The 16,764-nt window shown below is 42.0% G+C and overlaps 1 protein-coding gene across 1 annotated transcript; it reads right to left on the bottom strand.

The window, feature by feature from the left end:
- Nucleotides 1–1,486: 1,486 nt before the first annotated feature.
- WNT16 (Wnt family member 16) lies at nt 1,487–12,048 on the bottom strand. Its single transcript, XM_027639985.1, has 4 exons — nt 11,855–12,048; nt 11,517–11,764; nt 9,272–9,558; nt 1,487–4,800 (listed from the first exon to the last, which is right to left on the bottom strand). Exons 1-4 carry the CDS (start codon nt 11,944–11,946, stop codon nt 4,336–4,338), a joined length of 1,092 nt encoding a protein of 363 aa, XP_027495786.1. The 5' UTR covers nt 11,947–12,048; the 3' UTR covers nt 1,487–4,335.
- Nucleotides 12,049–16,764: the final 4,716 nt, after the last annotated feature.

Below are 16,764 nucleotides of genomic sequence, written 5' to 3'. Positions count from 1 at the left end.
GTGGGTTCAGCACTTTCCCACTCTAAAGTTGTTTGTTATCTTGTGAAAACTTATCCTTCCATGAAATGAAGCATCTCAGCTCCATCAGAAATCTCAGCCAAAGTGGATGTCCTTCTAACATCATTTCCTTTGAATGACCAATGATAATTGTTGCTGTTTACTTTACACATACACTTCACATACTTGTAATGTACTGAAAAGTGCTGCGCAGCACAGAGATGTTTTGACAGCAATGGAAACAATCTCCATTTACTACACATCCTTTGACAAGGGATCTCCAGTAGGGAAAGACAAGATGGTGTTCTTTGGCTGGCATGTTGACAGAATGACCAGCTGTATTCCTGTAGTAACTCCTCAGAGCACGTCAGCACTTCAGTCATCAACACAACTTTGCTCTTAAAACATGCAGCCGGTGCACATGCATTTCTGTGTCCAAAACAGCAAACATAATTTTCAGTTTCACAAGAGGCTACAATTATTCTTTCTTCAAAAAGTAAACTTGTGCCATTTTTCATAGGTTTGCTACTTTTCTCAAACTGCTACTCCAGCATAAAAGGGCACTGTGTGGGAATAGGACTGAGAGAAGACCTTTTCCTCACTCAAATTTCCTTCCAATTTTTTTTCTAATCTCACTTGCTCAGATAAGCACACATGAAGCTACTTTCAAACATAAAGTATGTATTATTGCAAAGCTGTACAACAGTATTATAAGGCTGTAGTTTCAAAGTCAACAGCCTTGATCCTCCAGTCCCAGCATAAGGAAAAAACCCCACCCTATTCAACTGAGTGAATTAAATTCATCCCAGTGCCACATGCCCACCAGAGTAGCTGAACCACATATGTCATACATAAGCTCCTCTTGGAAAGAGGAGGCATGCTGTCTTACAGATGATTCTCTCGTGCTGTCCCACAAGGAAAGCTTTGGTTTGAGAGTGTGGAAGGAGTAAAGGCAGTTTTGTGGAATAAATAGTGCAATAGATGTCAGTTAATTTTTTTAGCCCTGATGCTACTACAAAACAGTGTTCATATCCTGATCTAAAATTGCTTTTACAGATACTGCTCACCCAGAATTAGTTTTACGGATGTAACTGAGGTAAGTTACAATGGAGCTTAACTTAAACAGCAGTTTAAACTGTGGTAGGTAAAGAGAGGAGCTCATGCTCCAGTCTCCGCAGTGCACTCAGCTTTGCTTCTGCTTCCCTCAGATTGCATGTACTTGGTCTACCCTCAGTGCAGAAAGGGCAACACCACCTCCCATCAAATTCTCCCTCAGCTTCTCAGAGGCAAAATGAATTCTTTCGCTGCCAGTGAAGCTTCAAACCTGTGTTAGCTTGTTTGCTCAGCCATTGAAGCTTTCATAAACGTTATATGTTGCCACTTCTCTTCATTGTCTTTTGTCATTCTTTGAAAAAATAAACTCTTCCTCCCAAGAAAACCAAGAAAAAAATCTTTTATTAACAACACTTATGAACAAAAAGGGTTTTTGGTTTGGTTTTTGGTTTGTTTTTTTCTGAAACTAGATGATTGTTAAAAATAACACAGCATCAAATGCTGAATAAATAGCCAAGCAGGCAAGAGACACCCTGGCTGTGATGGCTGCATTCTGGCTGCCCCACATCTCTGTGCAATGCCAATGTCAGTGCCCTTCTCCTTCAAACCCACAGAAACATCTGAGGTTTGCCCCTCCTGGGAAAATCCCTGCAGTTGACCTCAGGCCCAGAAGCCCAGGATCATTTCCTTCCCATTTCCGGCCCTGCCAGAAGTTAAGGTGAGATTGAGAAGTATATTGGCAATTTTCTGTATTTTACAGATCAGGCGTGGAAGAACCTTTAGGTCCAATAAAAGCTAAGCTGTTTTGAAAGAATGGTCAAGGTGCTGCAGTAAGGATTCTGGTCTTCACACTGAATTCCCATAAACTGGAGTCCCATATAAAAAAACAGTTGTGATCTCAACAGTGAACTCAGTACCTCTAGGAGAAGGCTCAGGTAGGACACCAAGGCACTTGCCTCTGACAGGAACTTGATGTGGGGCAGAATAAAAAAAAAACAGAGAGGCAATCTCTATCATGCCTTCATATCACATTGACCAGTATCATCTCCCATCCATGCTGCCAACAGGTGCTGTGGCACAGCCTGATAAGCCACGGAGTTTCCTTTCATTGCTGCAAGATGGGAACAACCTGTGGCTCACAACCCTCTCTTCAGGATCTTTCAACAGCATGTGTGTTCCCCATCTGAATTTTCACAGAGAGGGTTTTGAATAATCCTGTGACAGTGACTGGCATGCTGAGCACCCTTCTCACAGACAGCAGATTTTGTGGCCTCAGGATAATAATCTATCTAGGTCAATAGAGACACATTGGCCAAATGTGGAGTAAAGGTCCAAAAAGAACCAGCAGATTAAGGACTTAATTGTTTCTGAACTGATGTTCCTAAAATAATCCACATAAGGCAGTGAAATACCACAACATAGAAGATTTTGTTTCCTTCTTCCTGACCTACACGTCCAGTAAAGAGTGACAGGGAATCTGGTCACCATCTTTCATGGGAAAATAATTGACAACAAGGAAATGAATTCTTCAAAGTAACTTTGAAAGCCTCAACCAAACTGTCCAAGATGATTTCTTTCTAAAAACTGTTAGTATGGAAGAAGTTAAGGGATTGCAAACCCTTGCAAGTCCCCTTGATGTCAGTGGGAGTTCTGCACATACTGCTGGAGCTGGGATTTCAGTGTTCGTAAAATGAATTTAAAAGAATCATAATAAAAACGAAAATATTCAGAATACTAATTAACTGATCATTTAGAGAATCATAGTGTTTCTCATCAGTGTGTATTCACTGCAATAATTATGAGGACCCTGACGGTAAAAAAAAAAAAAGAACATTTATGTAATTCTCTGACTAATTTCCCACAACACATGCAAATAAAAATCAATTAAAGGCTACTACAATATTAACAAATATCTAACCAACAAATATCAAAGACTGTAGTCTTATCACATAAGTTTTGGAAATGTTTTACATAACTTGCATAATTTAAATATTTACAAAATATAAACTTTCTTGTCTTATCAAAAATAGGTATTTGCACAATTAAACAACAGTAATCCTTTCACATGGTGCTTTTTAAGCCAGGCATTAAATCATTGCATGAAAATAAACAACCTTTCACAGATGTAAAATAAAATTAAGCCAACATATGAAGGGAGAGAAAATGTTATCATTAACAGTTAAATATTTCAGTGGTATGAGCCAATCCATAAATTACATTGTGCATTGAATTTAAAGAGGATGCAACCTAATGAAAAATTTTAAATGCTGCTTCTATAAAGAAAACATATTTTAAAAAATCTTTTGCTTTATGGCAGATTTCTTTGGGCTGTTTTTCACATGGTTAATTTTGAAAATGATGGTGAAACACCAGTGAGATGGTTGAACATGGCAAGTTATTGCATAGAGTTCAACAGTGAGGTGATGACCAGTTGACTCACAAAATGTATGCTCAGATACTGAGGAAATGCCTGCAAGGGTTTTTATTTCCTTCTAAATTAAACTGTATTTTTGTCCCTCCTCAGGCCTATCCGTTGTGCATTTGAAGGACAAGCTGTAAAAAAATCCTGAGGTTGCTATTTGGTACACCATTCACATTCATCAAGCTGTGCTCTCACCTCTCTACTCTGGGCACAGCTTGCCTCACACCAACAGATCCTCCTCTCCCAAGCAGGCAGCGCTGAGCTCTCTGCAGTCATGCACATTTCTCAGTACCAGATGCTTTTCTGCATATTACACAGAAGACAGCTTTCTGAATGGCTGCAAAGCAAACACTTAGTAGTCAACAGCAGAACACCTCCCCTACCCTTGTGATTTTTTCTGAAGTGCAGAAATGAACCATCTAGCGGATTCATCTAGTCCCACTTATAAAAACATAGACATAAGGTTATATCTAATGTATCTTACAAGTCCTCTTAACTCTTCAGTCTCTGACTAATGAGATCTTGAGTTTTCTCCACTGTACCTGCCCACCACATGGATCTTCAGGACGTTGTAGCTATTAAAGACTTGAAAAGTTTAGTGTCTGCCCCTGCTCACGGAGTAAGATGTTCAAATGTGCCATCAGGAGTCCTTTTTTGTTGTTTAAGCTGCCCTGCATGCAGTCTGGTGCTCACTAACTTGTTCTTTCAGTCGCCAAATGCTTGGACTACTTGTTTTTTGGCAGTACTCATTGTCCCCGAGGCTGATCCCCCAAAATCCCACACAGTAATAGCAATTGCTGCCTGTGTGGCAACTCTGCACCAGACAGGGCAGGATGGTTTGGCTGTGTTTCCTGTGCTTCATCTTACTTGCAGGTGTGTACATCAGTCATGGTCTCACACCTCCTGCAGCGCACGTAGCAGCACCAGACAAACTTGCACTCGCACCTTTCCACGTGCCTGACAACGTGGGTGTTGTACCCGCGCCCGCAGCACAGGAGGTTACAGCCATCGGGTCCCTGCGAGGTGCGGTTACATTCTCTTCCCTGAGTCCCAGGGATCCCCAATTTTTGATCTTCAACGCAGTAATTGGGTGATTTGTTCACATATAGCAGGTCCTCTTTCCCGATTGGTACTTTTCTCTGGCTTTTCTCTTTCCTGCGTAGCTTTTTTTTCAGTCTGTCTGATATTTGTATGCTGTTTTCATATTTATCCTTTAAAAACCGGCCAATCTTTTCAAAGGATGACATTGTTTTCCAACAAGTTTTCACAGCACAGGACCCAGAAACACCGTGACAACGACAATCCACAGACATCAGCTTTGCTACAGCCTGAAAGCAAAGGGATAAAAACATTTGGATGTGATCTTTCATTCATTAAGAATGCTGCCTGACATCAGTAACACGGAGGTCTCAAAGTATTTAATATTACAGCTGCCATTGCCATTTCAGTGACAGGGAAGTCACAGCACGCTAGGAACCACAGAACCTCACTATAAGAAGCCCCATCTTCAGAAATGCTCTGCATTTGGGCTTTGCAATGGCCATAATGTAGCAATATCAAATCACAACAACAAAAGCTATGATTTCTGAATCACTTTTCATTCTGGAGGATCTTAAACACCTGAAATTACATGTCCTGTGTCACTCCTTCCACCACTGGAACGAGCAGTTCCTCTTACCCCTATTGTCATTCACTGCCTCAGCCTTGGTAGTATGAGTACAACAAAAGGGCAGGGTTAAGTTATGAACAGGGCTGAACACTGGTTTGTGTAAAAAATTAACCTGAGAGAAAAATAATTTTTAAATTGACTTCCTTTCACTGATCCAATGCAATTAACAGAGGGAGTGGCATGCAGTGGGAATCTGTGGCTAGAACAGGCAAATGGGCAGAAAACAGAGATGGGTCTGCAGCAAAGGATAGTGTCAATGGAATCACAGTTTGCATAGTCCCTAATGCCAATTAATTCTTAATATCTCCATGCTAAGCTTTTTGTTTGCAGGCACTGTTCTCAGCTCTGAGACAAGCACTGCCAGTACTTGTTTTGTAACAGGAACTGATGCCTGTAAGCAGCCCAATTTTAGCCACTGATTGCAGTGCTAAAAGATGATGAACATTTTTCTTGTGGAAGAATAAGGAATGCAATCTGGATCTTCTCAGAGTCAGGTTAGTGGACAACTCAAAGGATACTCACAGTTTTAAAACTGATATATGTTGATATGATAACTATGTGATTAGAACTGTAAAATATGGAAATATTTTGTATGGAAATAGGAGAGAAGCAAGAGAATTCAGCACATACCAGTTAGTTACTAATTCCAAAAAACTCCAGAAGTATTGTCCCTGGAAGACTGCTCTTGCAAGACATTGAACCAGGAATGTGATAGTATTCATTACAAAAGGTAATAAGGTATCAAAATATCCTTCTAATAAGCCCCAAAACATGAACATAAACATTTTCCAGCATCTCCTATGTAAAGATTTAAAAATACAAAAAGGAAGACTTATGCTAAACTTTACTTCAGATAACATTATTGCTAGAAAACCCAAGTACCAACAATAAACATTCTTTGATTCTGGACAGTGGTCAAAATATTTGCTTTATCTTAGAGTTTGCCATTAAATTACAAAATACTTATGCATGAAAGCTGTCTAAATACTCTCTATGTTTTCTTTCAAGATAATGAACAACAAATACACCATCGATACAGCATCAGTGAAATAAGGGTCTTCTGGCCTTTCGGGCTTGCAGCAAATTTGGTTTTTCTTAAGAAAACAATGCCACGGTGCCTTGGAAAAGGAATGAGTTCATGTGTCATGCACCAAATAAGCCTGTGACAGGGTAGAGAATCTTTTTAGAGAGCTCAGTACTGTGAAGAACCTGAAATGTGTCCTGGTTTCAGCTGGGATAGAGTTAGTTTTCTTCTTATTAGCTAGCACAAAGCTCTGATTTGTATTTAGTATGAGAATAATGTTGATAACACACTGATGGTTTAGTTGTTGCTAAGTAGTGCCTACACTAAATCAAGGACTTTTCAGTGTCTTGTGCTGTAGTGAGGAGCTGCAAGAGAAACTGTGAGGGAGCATGGCCAGGACAGCTGACTCTAAATGGCCAAAGGGATATTCCACATCACAGAACATCATGCACAGTACATAAACTTGGCCAGGAGGGGTAGATCACTGCTGGGAGACAGGCTGGGCATCATTCAGCAGGTGGTTAGCAATTGTATTGTGCATCACTAATTTTTCTCAGGTTTTGTTCCTCTCTCTTTGATATCTCCCTTTTCATTACATTATTATTATTACATTCTATTTCAATTATTAAACTCTTCTTATTGCAAACCACTAGTTTTACCATTTTTTGCCCCAAACCTTCTCCCCAGCCCACTGAGGGGAGGGGAAGAGTACAGGGGATGTGAACAAGCAGCTGTCGTTCAACCACAACACCCTGAAAGGTCCTCAGTATCTAATAGTTTCTGTTGGGCCAAATTCTACCACATTCCCAGAGACTGTCAGTCTAGACTAGAACTCTGGTTTCACGTGGTTGTATATAATAAGAGATACCACTCAATGTGAATGAAAATAGAAAATACTACTGTTGCCTGTCATTAAAAGTGTGGACTCACAATCTACTATATTTTACACATATAAGATATAAGATCATATAAGATAACTTTGATCCTCTCAAAAATACTATTCATGGAAAATGAAGACTCAGTTAGATCCTTCAACCCCTTGTAACTTTAGTTCACCATTTGAAAACATGTTCTCTTTGGCTGAATGCACTTTTCTCCTTTGCCAGTCAATCCCATCCCCATGACACATACGGCCCAACTGACTATAGGTGTGATCTGGAAACTGATCCAACTTTGAAGAAAGAAACACCAAAATAAAAGTTTATGTTCTAGGATCTGTGTTTGTGTGTGTAGTTTTTTTTTAAAAGTTGAACAGTTCCTTGGTATAGCTCACAGCAGAAGATTCCAGACAGTTCTGCTGGCCCACTGGCAGCAATGAATGATGAGCACAAGGATTGTATGGGAATCACAAGTAAACACTGTCACTGCAGATAAAAGGACAGCAAACTATTGCTGCTGCTGTTATAAAGGTAAAGGCCAACAAGATAATAGGGTATCAAAGAGAAACCCATATCACTGACACCTAACCACAGAAATCATGTTCTCCTTCTCTCTCAAGTTCCTCTGGAGCCTTGCAGTCTTCTTCCCTACACTTCTGTCGCCCTAATCTGAGACAATGGTACTGTCTAATGACAAACATGAGTAATAAAATAAAAATTTATATCTGTACTGTGTATGTAAAATCATGAGATTAAGAGAGACAATTTTATAGAAATTACTATCTCCTTCCTTAACAATCTCTCTCTCCAAACATGAGAAACAACCTTTTGCTCCTTCCCTAAGGAAATAATCACTTAAGCTTCTGTTACTCTTATTAACATCTCCTACTACAAGATACCAATCACTTTCCTTGGAGATGATTTAGCTGACTCGCATCTAATTAAACTTACAGTAAGTGTTCTCAGCATCTACTTAGGTTTAAAGTTTGCTTCTTCCACTTCAGTTATGAAAAGGGCTTATGCCACAGAGCCATAGAATCATAGAATAGTTTGAGTTGGAAGGGATCTGAAAGATTTTCTGATTTTACAACTGCATAGCTTAAATAAAATAACATATTACCTGTAAAAATTAGTTTAAATTAAAATAGTTTTCAGTTATACCACCATAGCCCTCATGACGGCTTCCTATGGTTATTCCTTGTCTACAGCAGATAGGAAAGTTGGGTTCAGTAAAACTCACTGATCCTGCTTCTGGCTACAAGAAATTGCTGAATTACAATGGAGTCCATCAATATATGTAGTTAAACCCAAAGGTTTTTCCTTTTTTCTTTTTTTCCTTCTTTAGTTATATCTGTGTCACTGAGCAGAACAGACCTAAAGTATTATAGACCCAGAGACAGCCATTAAAGATGAAGTTAAAAACACCAAGGTAAAGCAGAGAAAGTAATTTGAAAGCAAGAACCAGCATCCAAGTCTGTCATTCCAGATGTAAGCTCCAAGCACTCACAGGCTCACATCTCCCTGTATAGGTTGTTTTGGTCCCCATTTTTTACCCGCTACAGGACAGGAGAACCCAATGTCACACACCCACACACATACGTTTCCTCTGCAAACTTCGGTTTGAAGTTCTTTGGGCTGATGAAAAGCTATCCAAATCCATTCTCCTCTCACTTCTTTGATTCATGCTTTAACCAATGAGCTGTTTTAAAATAGAGGTGTCATTTCTATCCCATGCTTTAAAAGACAATATTAACTCTTGATTTCCTCTCTGAACAATGCGAAACTTGTGGTCTCAGGTGTGCACTCCAGACTGTGGATGAGTAATGAGGCCTTTTGTCCAACTGGCTTTCTCCTTCAGTACTAGAGAGAATTAAAAATGTAGGTCATGATGATAACAGAATAGTGAGTGAAAAAACTCGTATTATGCTGACAACAGGATTATTTCAAATTTACTACAGAGTGTCAAATATCTAGTTAAGATAACTTTATTATTTAAGCATTGCAGATCTATTTCTTAGTTTGTGGCTTTTATTTTAATCCATAGGGATTAGTTAGTTAAAACCAGCTCTGATTTTGAGTTTGTACATGCTTGCTTTGGTGAATGTTAGTGCTGTTTTTACCATTGGCTCCACATACACCTGCAGTCAAGGGCCGGCCTCCTTTAGTTGATGCCATTTTGTCAAAGAAGGTGAACAAGCAGTTGCTGCCCATATCTGAATGACACATACCTGCCTCCCAGCCTCATTGTTGTGCAGGTTCATCACCACCAGTCCGCTCCCACTCTTGCCCGTTAAGTTCTTCAAAGGCATGTCCAGGAACTTTCTGCTGAATGCCATTCCATAGTGGATATCGTCAGAGCAGCCGCCCCAGTGCCAGCCCTCGCTGGCCGAGCCGCCATGCCTCAGGCTCAGGTCGCAGGAGCACTCGGTCACATTCCCCGCGCTGCACGATCGCGTCACTGAATGCACCAGTCCTGCTGATGTCACCGCGTAGATGAACGCGGTCTCCTTCGTGCCTACAAAGCAAGGTATGAAAATATTACTTCATAACTCCCTCTGATTACCTTCCTGGCTGGGTTGTAGAAAGCAATTTTACAAGCCAGACTATTATCAGAAGGGAACAGTTACAAGTTTAAAGTCATCACAGCTTGGTCTGCAGTGTTAATTTGTTTAAAGTAGTGGATATCCAAAAATGACTTCACGGTCCCTTCATAGGACGATGCTATTAATGGTGCTGTTTCCTAATGTTTGTATCACGCATTTTTTGGTAACTTCTTTCTAAATCTGACTGGGAACTTTATTTGCCACAGAAATTTCCAAGCCAATTAAGTTTTAATCATAAAAAACAAAAATAAAAAATCAAACCTCGAACTAACCATATTCCAAACTCCTTACTCTCCACTCTGCTTTTCACTATTCATATTGATTTGAGGAATAAGAAAAGGTTAGTTTAAATCTCAGAGAAGCTGTCACGATCCCAGGTTACTTTGGTATAGCGCCAGAACTTACCTCATGCTAGATTCAGCAAACGTTGATGTTATTCTAATTCACAAAGGTTGCAAAGAGCCCCAGAAATGTTAAACCAGATAGAAATCAGGATGGCATGAGAACATTTAGGTCATGTGCTTTTCCTAGAATAAGGTGGCCATGGGAAAGACAACAGCATAAAAGGCCTTTAATTGTTGGACTATATCTCAGAAGAATCATGGAGTGACCCGCATGGGCTTCTTAAGCTGGTTCCATTCTCTGAGACTTCCAGCATAATGTGTCACACAGCTTTAAACCATGTTAAGCAAGGTATACTCTAAGCAAACTGAAAATCCAAGGGTGGTGAATAACTGTAGCCAAAATTTCACTGTGATAATTTTCACTGTGCTAATTTTCACTGTTGTGAAACTATCTCCCAGGTTCCTGCTCACAGGCAGGAAAGTTCCTGTTTGTTTCCCTTGTTCGTAGTGGTCTATGGTGCTGGTACGATCATAACAAGCTTCCACAGGACACACTAGTGAAGCTTTGTGGGTGAGCAGTGGCACTCATCTGCAGGTCTTCAGGAACAGCCCTTCTTGTTGGACAGAAGGACTAACATACAATACATACAGCTACATATAATGGGGCAAACTTCTCCCATTTTATTTTTTTCCTTTTTGGAATCACTTTTTATTGCTCATGTTACATTTTCATGGTTAATGCTTGGGGGTTTTACCCTGCTTTAGTACAAAGTGAAGATTGCACAAACACAAAAGCAAATGCCACAATACCTAAATTCACATCAATCACACAATCAGTGACCAGAGTGTTAAAAATTAGTTTGCAGGATACCTTGGTGCTGACATTTGCTTCAAACATAATTTGAATCAAATGTAACCCCCAAAGGCTTCTTATTTCAGTGGAAATTTCAGCAGTTCCATAATTAGTTTATGCAACAAAAAGAGCTTTAGTCTTGCTGTGCTGATCAATACCATGTCGCTGAGCACATATAACACATTTTAAAGCAATTCACACTGTATGTGGTGCCTTGAGCAGACTTTTTACCTGCAAACAAGTGACCTTTTTGAAATACTATGTCTCATCACCCCACTCATTTAGTAATTGTGACATAAGGGAATCAACCCAACATAAGTCTAAGAATAACAACATTTCAACATATTTAAGTGGATCTACATACGGGCAGTGTCGTCCACGGCCGAACTAAGCAAAAATTACAGTTAACAACATCAACGTTGGAAAGACAAGGGCAGGTTTCGTCTGTTGGGTGCGTTTAGCGTGCCTGAGGTAACCTCCCGCGACGGCTGCGACGACCGCCCGCCCCGCCGCACCGGCTGTGCCCGACTCTGCCGTCGGGACGGACGGACGGACGGTCGCCGGCGCCGCCCCGCGGGACTCCTCGCCACGCAAACCCAACACACCGGGGCAGCCCCGCTGTGTCAGCAGCGGACGCACCCGGCCCGGCGGCCCCACTGGGGCGGACACTCACCGCTGCTGAGCTGGTGCCCGAGGGCGGCGGGGGCGGCGGTGCCGCGGCGGGCGGCGGGCGGCGAGCGGCAGTCCCAGCGCTCGTGTCGGAACTGGCTGCGGCACTCCTGGAGGCCCAGCCGCGCTCCCTCCCGGATGGCGGGCGCCAGCTCCGGCTTCTGCTCGCACAGGTCCAGCTGCCGACGGCTCAGCGGAGGACTGGTGCAGCCCGGCTTCTCCGGCCCGCCGGCGGCGGCGATGCCCAGCCACCTGCAGGAGCAGCCCCCGTCAGCGCCGGGCCTCGGCGGACACGAGGGGACGGGCACCGCGCAGCCCTCCCACCCCCGCCCGGCTACTCACATCCAGGTGCTGCCAGCGGCGGGGCAGAGGGAGAGCAGCAGCAGCAGCGCTGCCCGCAGCAGGCACGGTCCGAGGGGAGCCCCGCGCCCCATGGCAGCCGCATCGAGCCCCGCCACACAGCCGCCGCTGCCCGCGGCCCCCGGGCAGCAGGGACCGAGGGGGACGGTCCCCAGGGGCTCCCCCCTACTCGGGTCTCTCCCCGTCGTGGGGCAGGGGGCAGCTGGCGGGGCAAGCACGAGCCGTCGGACGGCGCTCCCGAGGAGGCTGGGCTGGCAGGGAGGGCGGCTGGAGGGGACGCATCGGGAGCGCCTGGTTCCTTTCAAGGTGAGAAAGTTGGGACTGATGTTTTCCCTGGCTCCTTCCTCGGCTCTGCCTCCCCGGCCGTGCATTGGCCGCCAGGGGGCCGGGGCGGGCCGGGGCGGGGGCTCCGCACCGCACCGCACAGCCCTGCACCGCACAGCCCCGCACGGCTCCGCCGCGCCCGGCCGCGCCTCTCGGGCTGCGAGGCGTGTAGCGGGGGTCCGGCAGAGAGGAACTACAGGCAAAGGTTTTAATCCACAGTGATATAATCCACAGGAAGGAGAGAGATGATGTTAAGAGATCATAACGTTCCCTACACCTTTTATTCAAATTTTCTAATGCTTTAGCGGTATTAACTGACCGAGTCAGCATCGGTATTCATTAGGACAACATTTGCTCACTTCTATTAACTTCAGTGAGACAGTCTTATCAACTCTACCTTAATTGTTAGTCATTAGTTACATATTAAAAGCCAACGAGTCAGCTAGCACTTATGGAGAGCTGGTGTTGGCACTCTGGACTTTCAGGTCCTCTTTGATCACAATATATTGCTGCTTCCTTCTGTGTAAGCAAAACACCTGCACAAAAAATAATCTGGTATGTAAATGGTAGATCTGTAAAGACTTTGATTTGATACAGTCGTAAATGAGCAAAATAGCTCTTGACTGACAATAGCTCCAAGTGAAGAGCACAATAAATCATCTCAATGACAAATATACATTTTTAAGAGTATGTGTTGAGAAATAATCACGTAAATGTGCTGTTCTCCCTGTCTTTTTGCCCCATGGGTGTGATAAGATGTTTTAAGACCACAGGCTGCGGTACATTTAGGTCTATAAAATTATGTCTCCTTCGTACTTCATGCTCATTTGTCTGTTCTTAAAGGGTCTCCAAAGCATCACCAGCTCTGGGCAGATTACTAATGACTCCACAAACTATATAAACCTTCCAATATAACTTGTTTTCTCTGTTCTGAATTTTAGTCTGGAGAACATCTGCTTGTGGTTTCAGAGGAACTTAGTCCAGAGTGAGGGAAATGGATGAAGGACATTGGAACACAGGGAACCAGCCATGAAACAGGCCTGAACCAGTCAAAATGTGTGGGCTGTGTCAGAGAATTATCTAATTATTCTAGGACACATGGCTCATTTTATCCTCATTACTGCTTCCTGGCTCCATCTTCTTAAGTTCTTTCAAAGCCCTGGTCTAACAGACAAGAATTTCTTAGGAGCTCCTTTATCTGCTCTATGCATTTATCATTCATTCTGAAATTATTTTTTCCTTTTAACAGGGTTATTCTCTTTGGGTTTTTTGTTTGGTTGGTTTGGTTGTTGTTGTTTGTTTGCTTTTATATTTTTTAAAGTTAATATGCAACTCTTGGTCCCAAATTCTTACATGTGAATTTTTCTGTACTAGCTACAGAACGTTATATGCTAATAGCAATGTAAGATTAAGTTAGAAAAATATTGATTTCTAAAATTCCACTCTTATTTGCAGCATTTTGTATATGGCACCATAAATAAATTACCCCTCTATTGGGTTCCCATGTGTTGGGATCTGATTTTGTGTACTTTTTTTGGTACAATCATCTTTATCTAGTTAAGAAAATCCTTTGATCATATCCACTTGTGTAAAGTAAAACATTTGCAATTTGGAGGGCTGATGCTAAACAAAAAATAATATAAATTGTAAGGGACTCCTTGAGATCATCCAGTTCAATCTCTAGCAGTGACTGGAAGCAAACTACATTTTTGCATGATCATCTGATTTAAAGAAGTTTGGATTACTATGAGTCCTAATCTCCCATCTGCCTCTCTTCCCATCTGTTTCCTTCAGAACCACTCCCCCCTTTCCCACAGCCCCTGCACCTTCCTCTCAACTGTCACATCCTGGTTCCCCACAGGATCCCACTTCTCTGCCCTCCTCCCTTCTCCTGCCTCTTATCCTCCCGCCTGCTAGTTACATCATCTCTCTCCTTTATTCCCTCCAACAGTACTCTCCTCCCCAGGCAAAGGCAGTACACACAGGACTATTTCTGTTAGTCTAGAGCTGTGTGTCTGCATGTGAGTCAGTTTGCTGCTAAGAAGGGAAGGGCAAACACATTATTTTTCATGTTATGTGCTTTGCAAACCTGCAAAGGGACACGATTTGGAAATACCTTGTTGATCTACCAAAATTTATTGAAATTTCCCAAATGTTTCTGAAGTCCTTAATTCTAATTCACTTATGCTTCAGAGCCCTCTGTGTCTGAAGATCATTCATGACATACAGACAACAATGTGAGCGGGATGCAGAGACAGAGAAGCAGAATCCTAGCCAAGGTCAAGCGCCAAGCCTCTGAACAAAATTTACTATAAATCAGGGAAGATAAATTAGACTTACTGCTTATCTTACTTTCTCTAGCCAAGGTGGGACTATCTGTGGCTATTTATGCTAAAATGCCCACATTTTCTATTTTAAGAAGAAGACAACCAATTGTTTAAGCAGGTGGTATTTCCTGACTGGACATTTATCACCTTACTATTTAATGTAGATGAATGTGACCTTGACAGAGTCAATTACATATATATTTTTTTAATTCACTGTGAAATAAAGAAGTACTCTGTTGTGCATAATCTGTGTGAATAAGCAGATCACATGATAAATAATGTGCTTAAAAGATGGGCCAATTACCTCTTTAAAGAGACAGTGGCTAGTATTTTCACTACAATAAGATGTACCTTGATTAGATGCATCTAATCTGCCATCTTATTAGATGCAAGTACATACAAAGTTAACTTCTTTTACAAAATTAACTTCAGCTAAACAAGTAACCCTTCTTGAAAGTTTTGTTAAGATTATTTTCCTTCTCCTGGAACTTCTGAAGGCCAACAGAGACATGAATATAACAGAGCAAACTGCATTATCCCATCTGTACATACAGTGGGGCCATTATCCCCTTATCTTATAAAACTGAGCAGAGGTAAACCTGCCATCCAAACAGGAAAAATTTCCCATATTCTCTATATCAGGTTATCCCTTCAGCTATGACATTTATTATGTTTGGTGACCAAGCTCAAATTCTATACTTCTGATACAAAAGATGCACTTTCAATCCCCCTCAGTTCTTGGCTGCACAATGGCACCCATCCCCCTGGGAACTGCAGACATGCCGAGTCTTTGCGTTGAAGGAATGGAACTTTGTTGGCAAAATGGTGGTACTGAAGCAGAGCCATTGCAGGATGGGAGTTGTGAGAGTACTCTCACAACTTCACTCTTCAACTGATGTACCCTCAGTGAGAAGGGACATGCGCAGTGACACCCTGGACTTCAGGCCATGAGTCCTTATGTTCTTGGTGCAGTGCTCCCTCACAGTGCAGCATCTCTCTTGTGAGGTGATCTCTCTGTAGACAAGTCTCAGGCCCTCAATAAGGTCAGGCTGGAGGTAGAAGGGACGTTAAGAGAGGAAAAGAGATGCCTCTTCTCCCCCTACATAGTCCACCGAGATCCCTTTGTCTCTTGTCTGAAGGTTTAACATTACTGCTGTTATCAGTGTATTTTTCATTTTAGTATTTGTAGACTGAAAGTACATGCTGTTGCTAATTCAGACCCAGCATGCTGAGTTCACAAATGACTGGGACAGCAATTAAAGTGCATCCAGTAATGACATGGTGGCAGAGAGAGACTTCACAAACAGACCTCAAAAAAATGTAATGATTCCAAAGCTATCCCTTAACATTATCTTTGTAACAACTGCACAACACGGTGTACAGAACCACATTTTCTATGTACATGGATATATAAAAAATGGAGTAGTAGGACCTCAAAGGTAAGGAAAGAGCAGGCTTCTCACAATCCCTTGCCAAAGAATCCAGATGAAAACTAAGCTTTCTGTATCCCATAATTCTAGACAATTGCTGAAGCAATTGCCGAGCAGGTCTCCTGGCAATCTGTGTTGACTGTATCTTTGGTGATGTGTTGCCAGAAAGCTGGGGCTTAGGAAGAGAGGACTGAGACTGACTACGGATCTGCTGTTCCCTGTGGTCAAAAATGTAGAGGCAGCATCCTGGACTTACCAGTATTTACATGAGTGCTTGAGAGTTGCTTGTGTTCTGGGGGATCCTGGAAGCAGGTATGGGTTTCTTCTGAAGTGCTGCTGGCAAATTCTGTTCTCTGATATGGACTGCCTAAATGTAGGTATTTTCTAGAGTTACTCCTGAGGCATATTTTGGGCATACCAATATTAAGTAAAATGCATCTAGGGAATGCTGTAAAGGCTTCAAAGCTTCATGGGAAAGATGTGGGAAAAAGATCCCCTTATTAATTCTAATTGCACCCAGACCTCACTTCCTACTAAAACTTAAATTAGTGCTAAAACTGTATTTGATAACAGTGAACCTTTATGCCATCAGTTAATTTCTCTGGTTGTTTTGAGAATTATGAGAAATGCTCCTGGAGACAGGAGGTAATAAAAAAGGAAATTTTTACTGACATAAAATTTTCCTAATGTTTTTCTTCAAATTTAAAGCAAAATTATTTTAAAAAATTATTTTTTTACTTAGTAGATGAAATGTATGAGATTAGAGTTGGTACTAGGAGGTAACTGTGGATTTTGGTGAAGAGTAGCTCAA

This window comes from Corapipo altera, unplaced genomic scaffold (genome assembly GCF_003945725.1).
Source record: "Corapipo altera isolate COAL_440 unplaced genomic scaffold, ASM394572v1 1b, whole genome shotgun sequence".
NCBI lineage: Eukaryota > Metazoa > Chordata > Aves > Passeriformes > Pipridae > Corapipo > Corapipo altera.
Note: the sequence above shows the minus strand (reverse complement) of the source record. Positions and strands in the feature narration are given on the sequence as shown.

Excerpts from the sequence above, each read along its gene's own strand:
- WNT16 (XM_027639985.1), bottom strand. The coding sequence starts at position 11,946 with ATGGGGCGCGGGGCTCCCCTCGGACCGTGCCTGCTGCGGGCAGCGCTG. Across the intron at positions 9,559-11,516 it reads CGGGCACCAGCTCAGCAGCG|GCACGAAGGAGACCGCGTTC; the intron begins GTGAGTGTCCGC and ends CTTGCTTTGTAG. Across the intron at positions 4,801-9,271 it reads ACAATGAGGCTGGGAGGCAG|GCTGTAGCAAAGCTGATGTC; the intron begins GTATGTGTCATT and ends CTTTGCTTTCAG.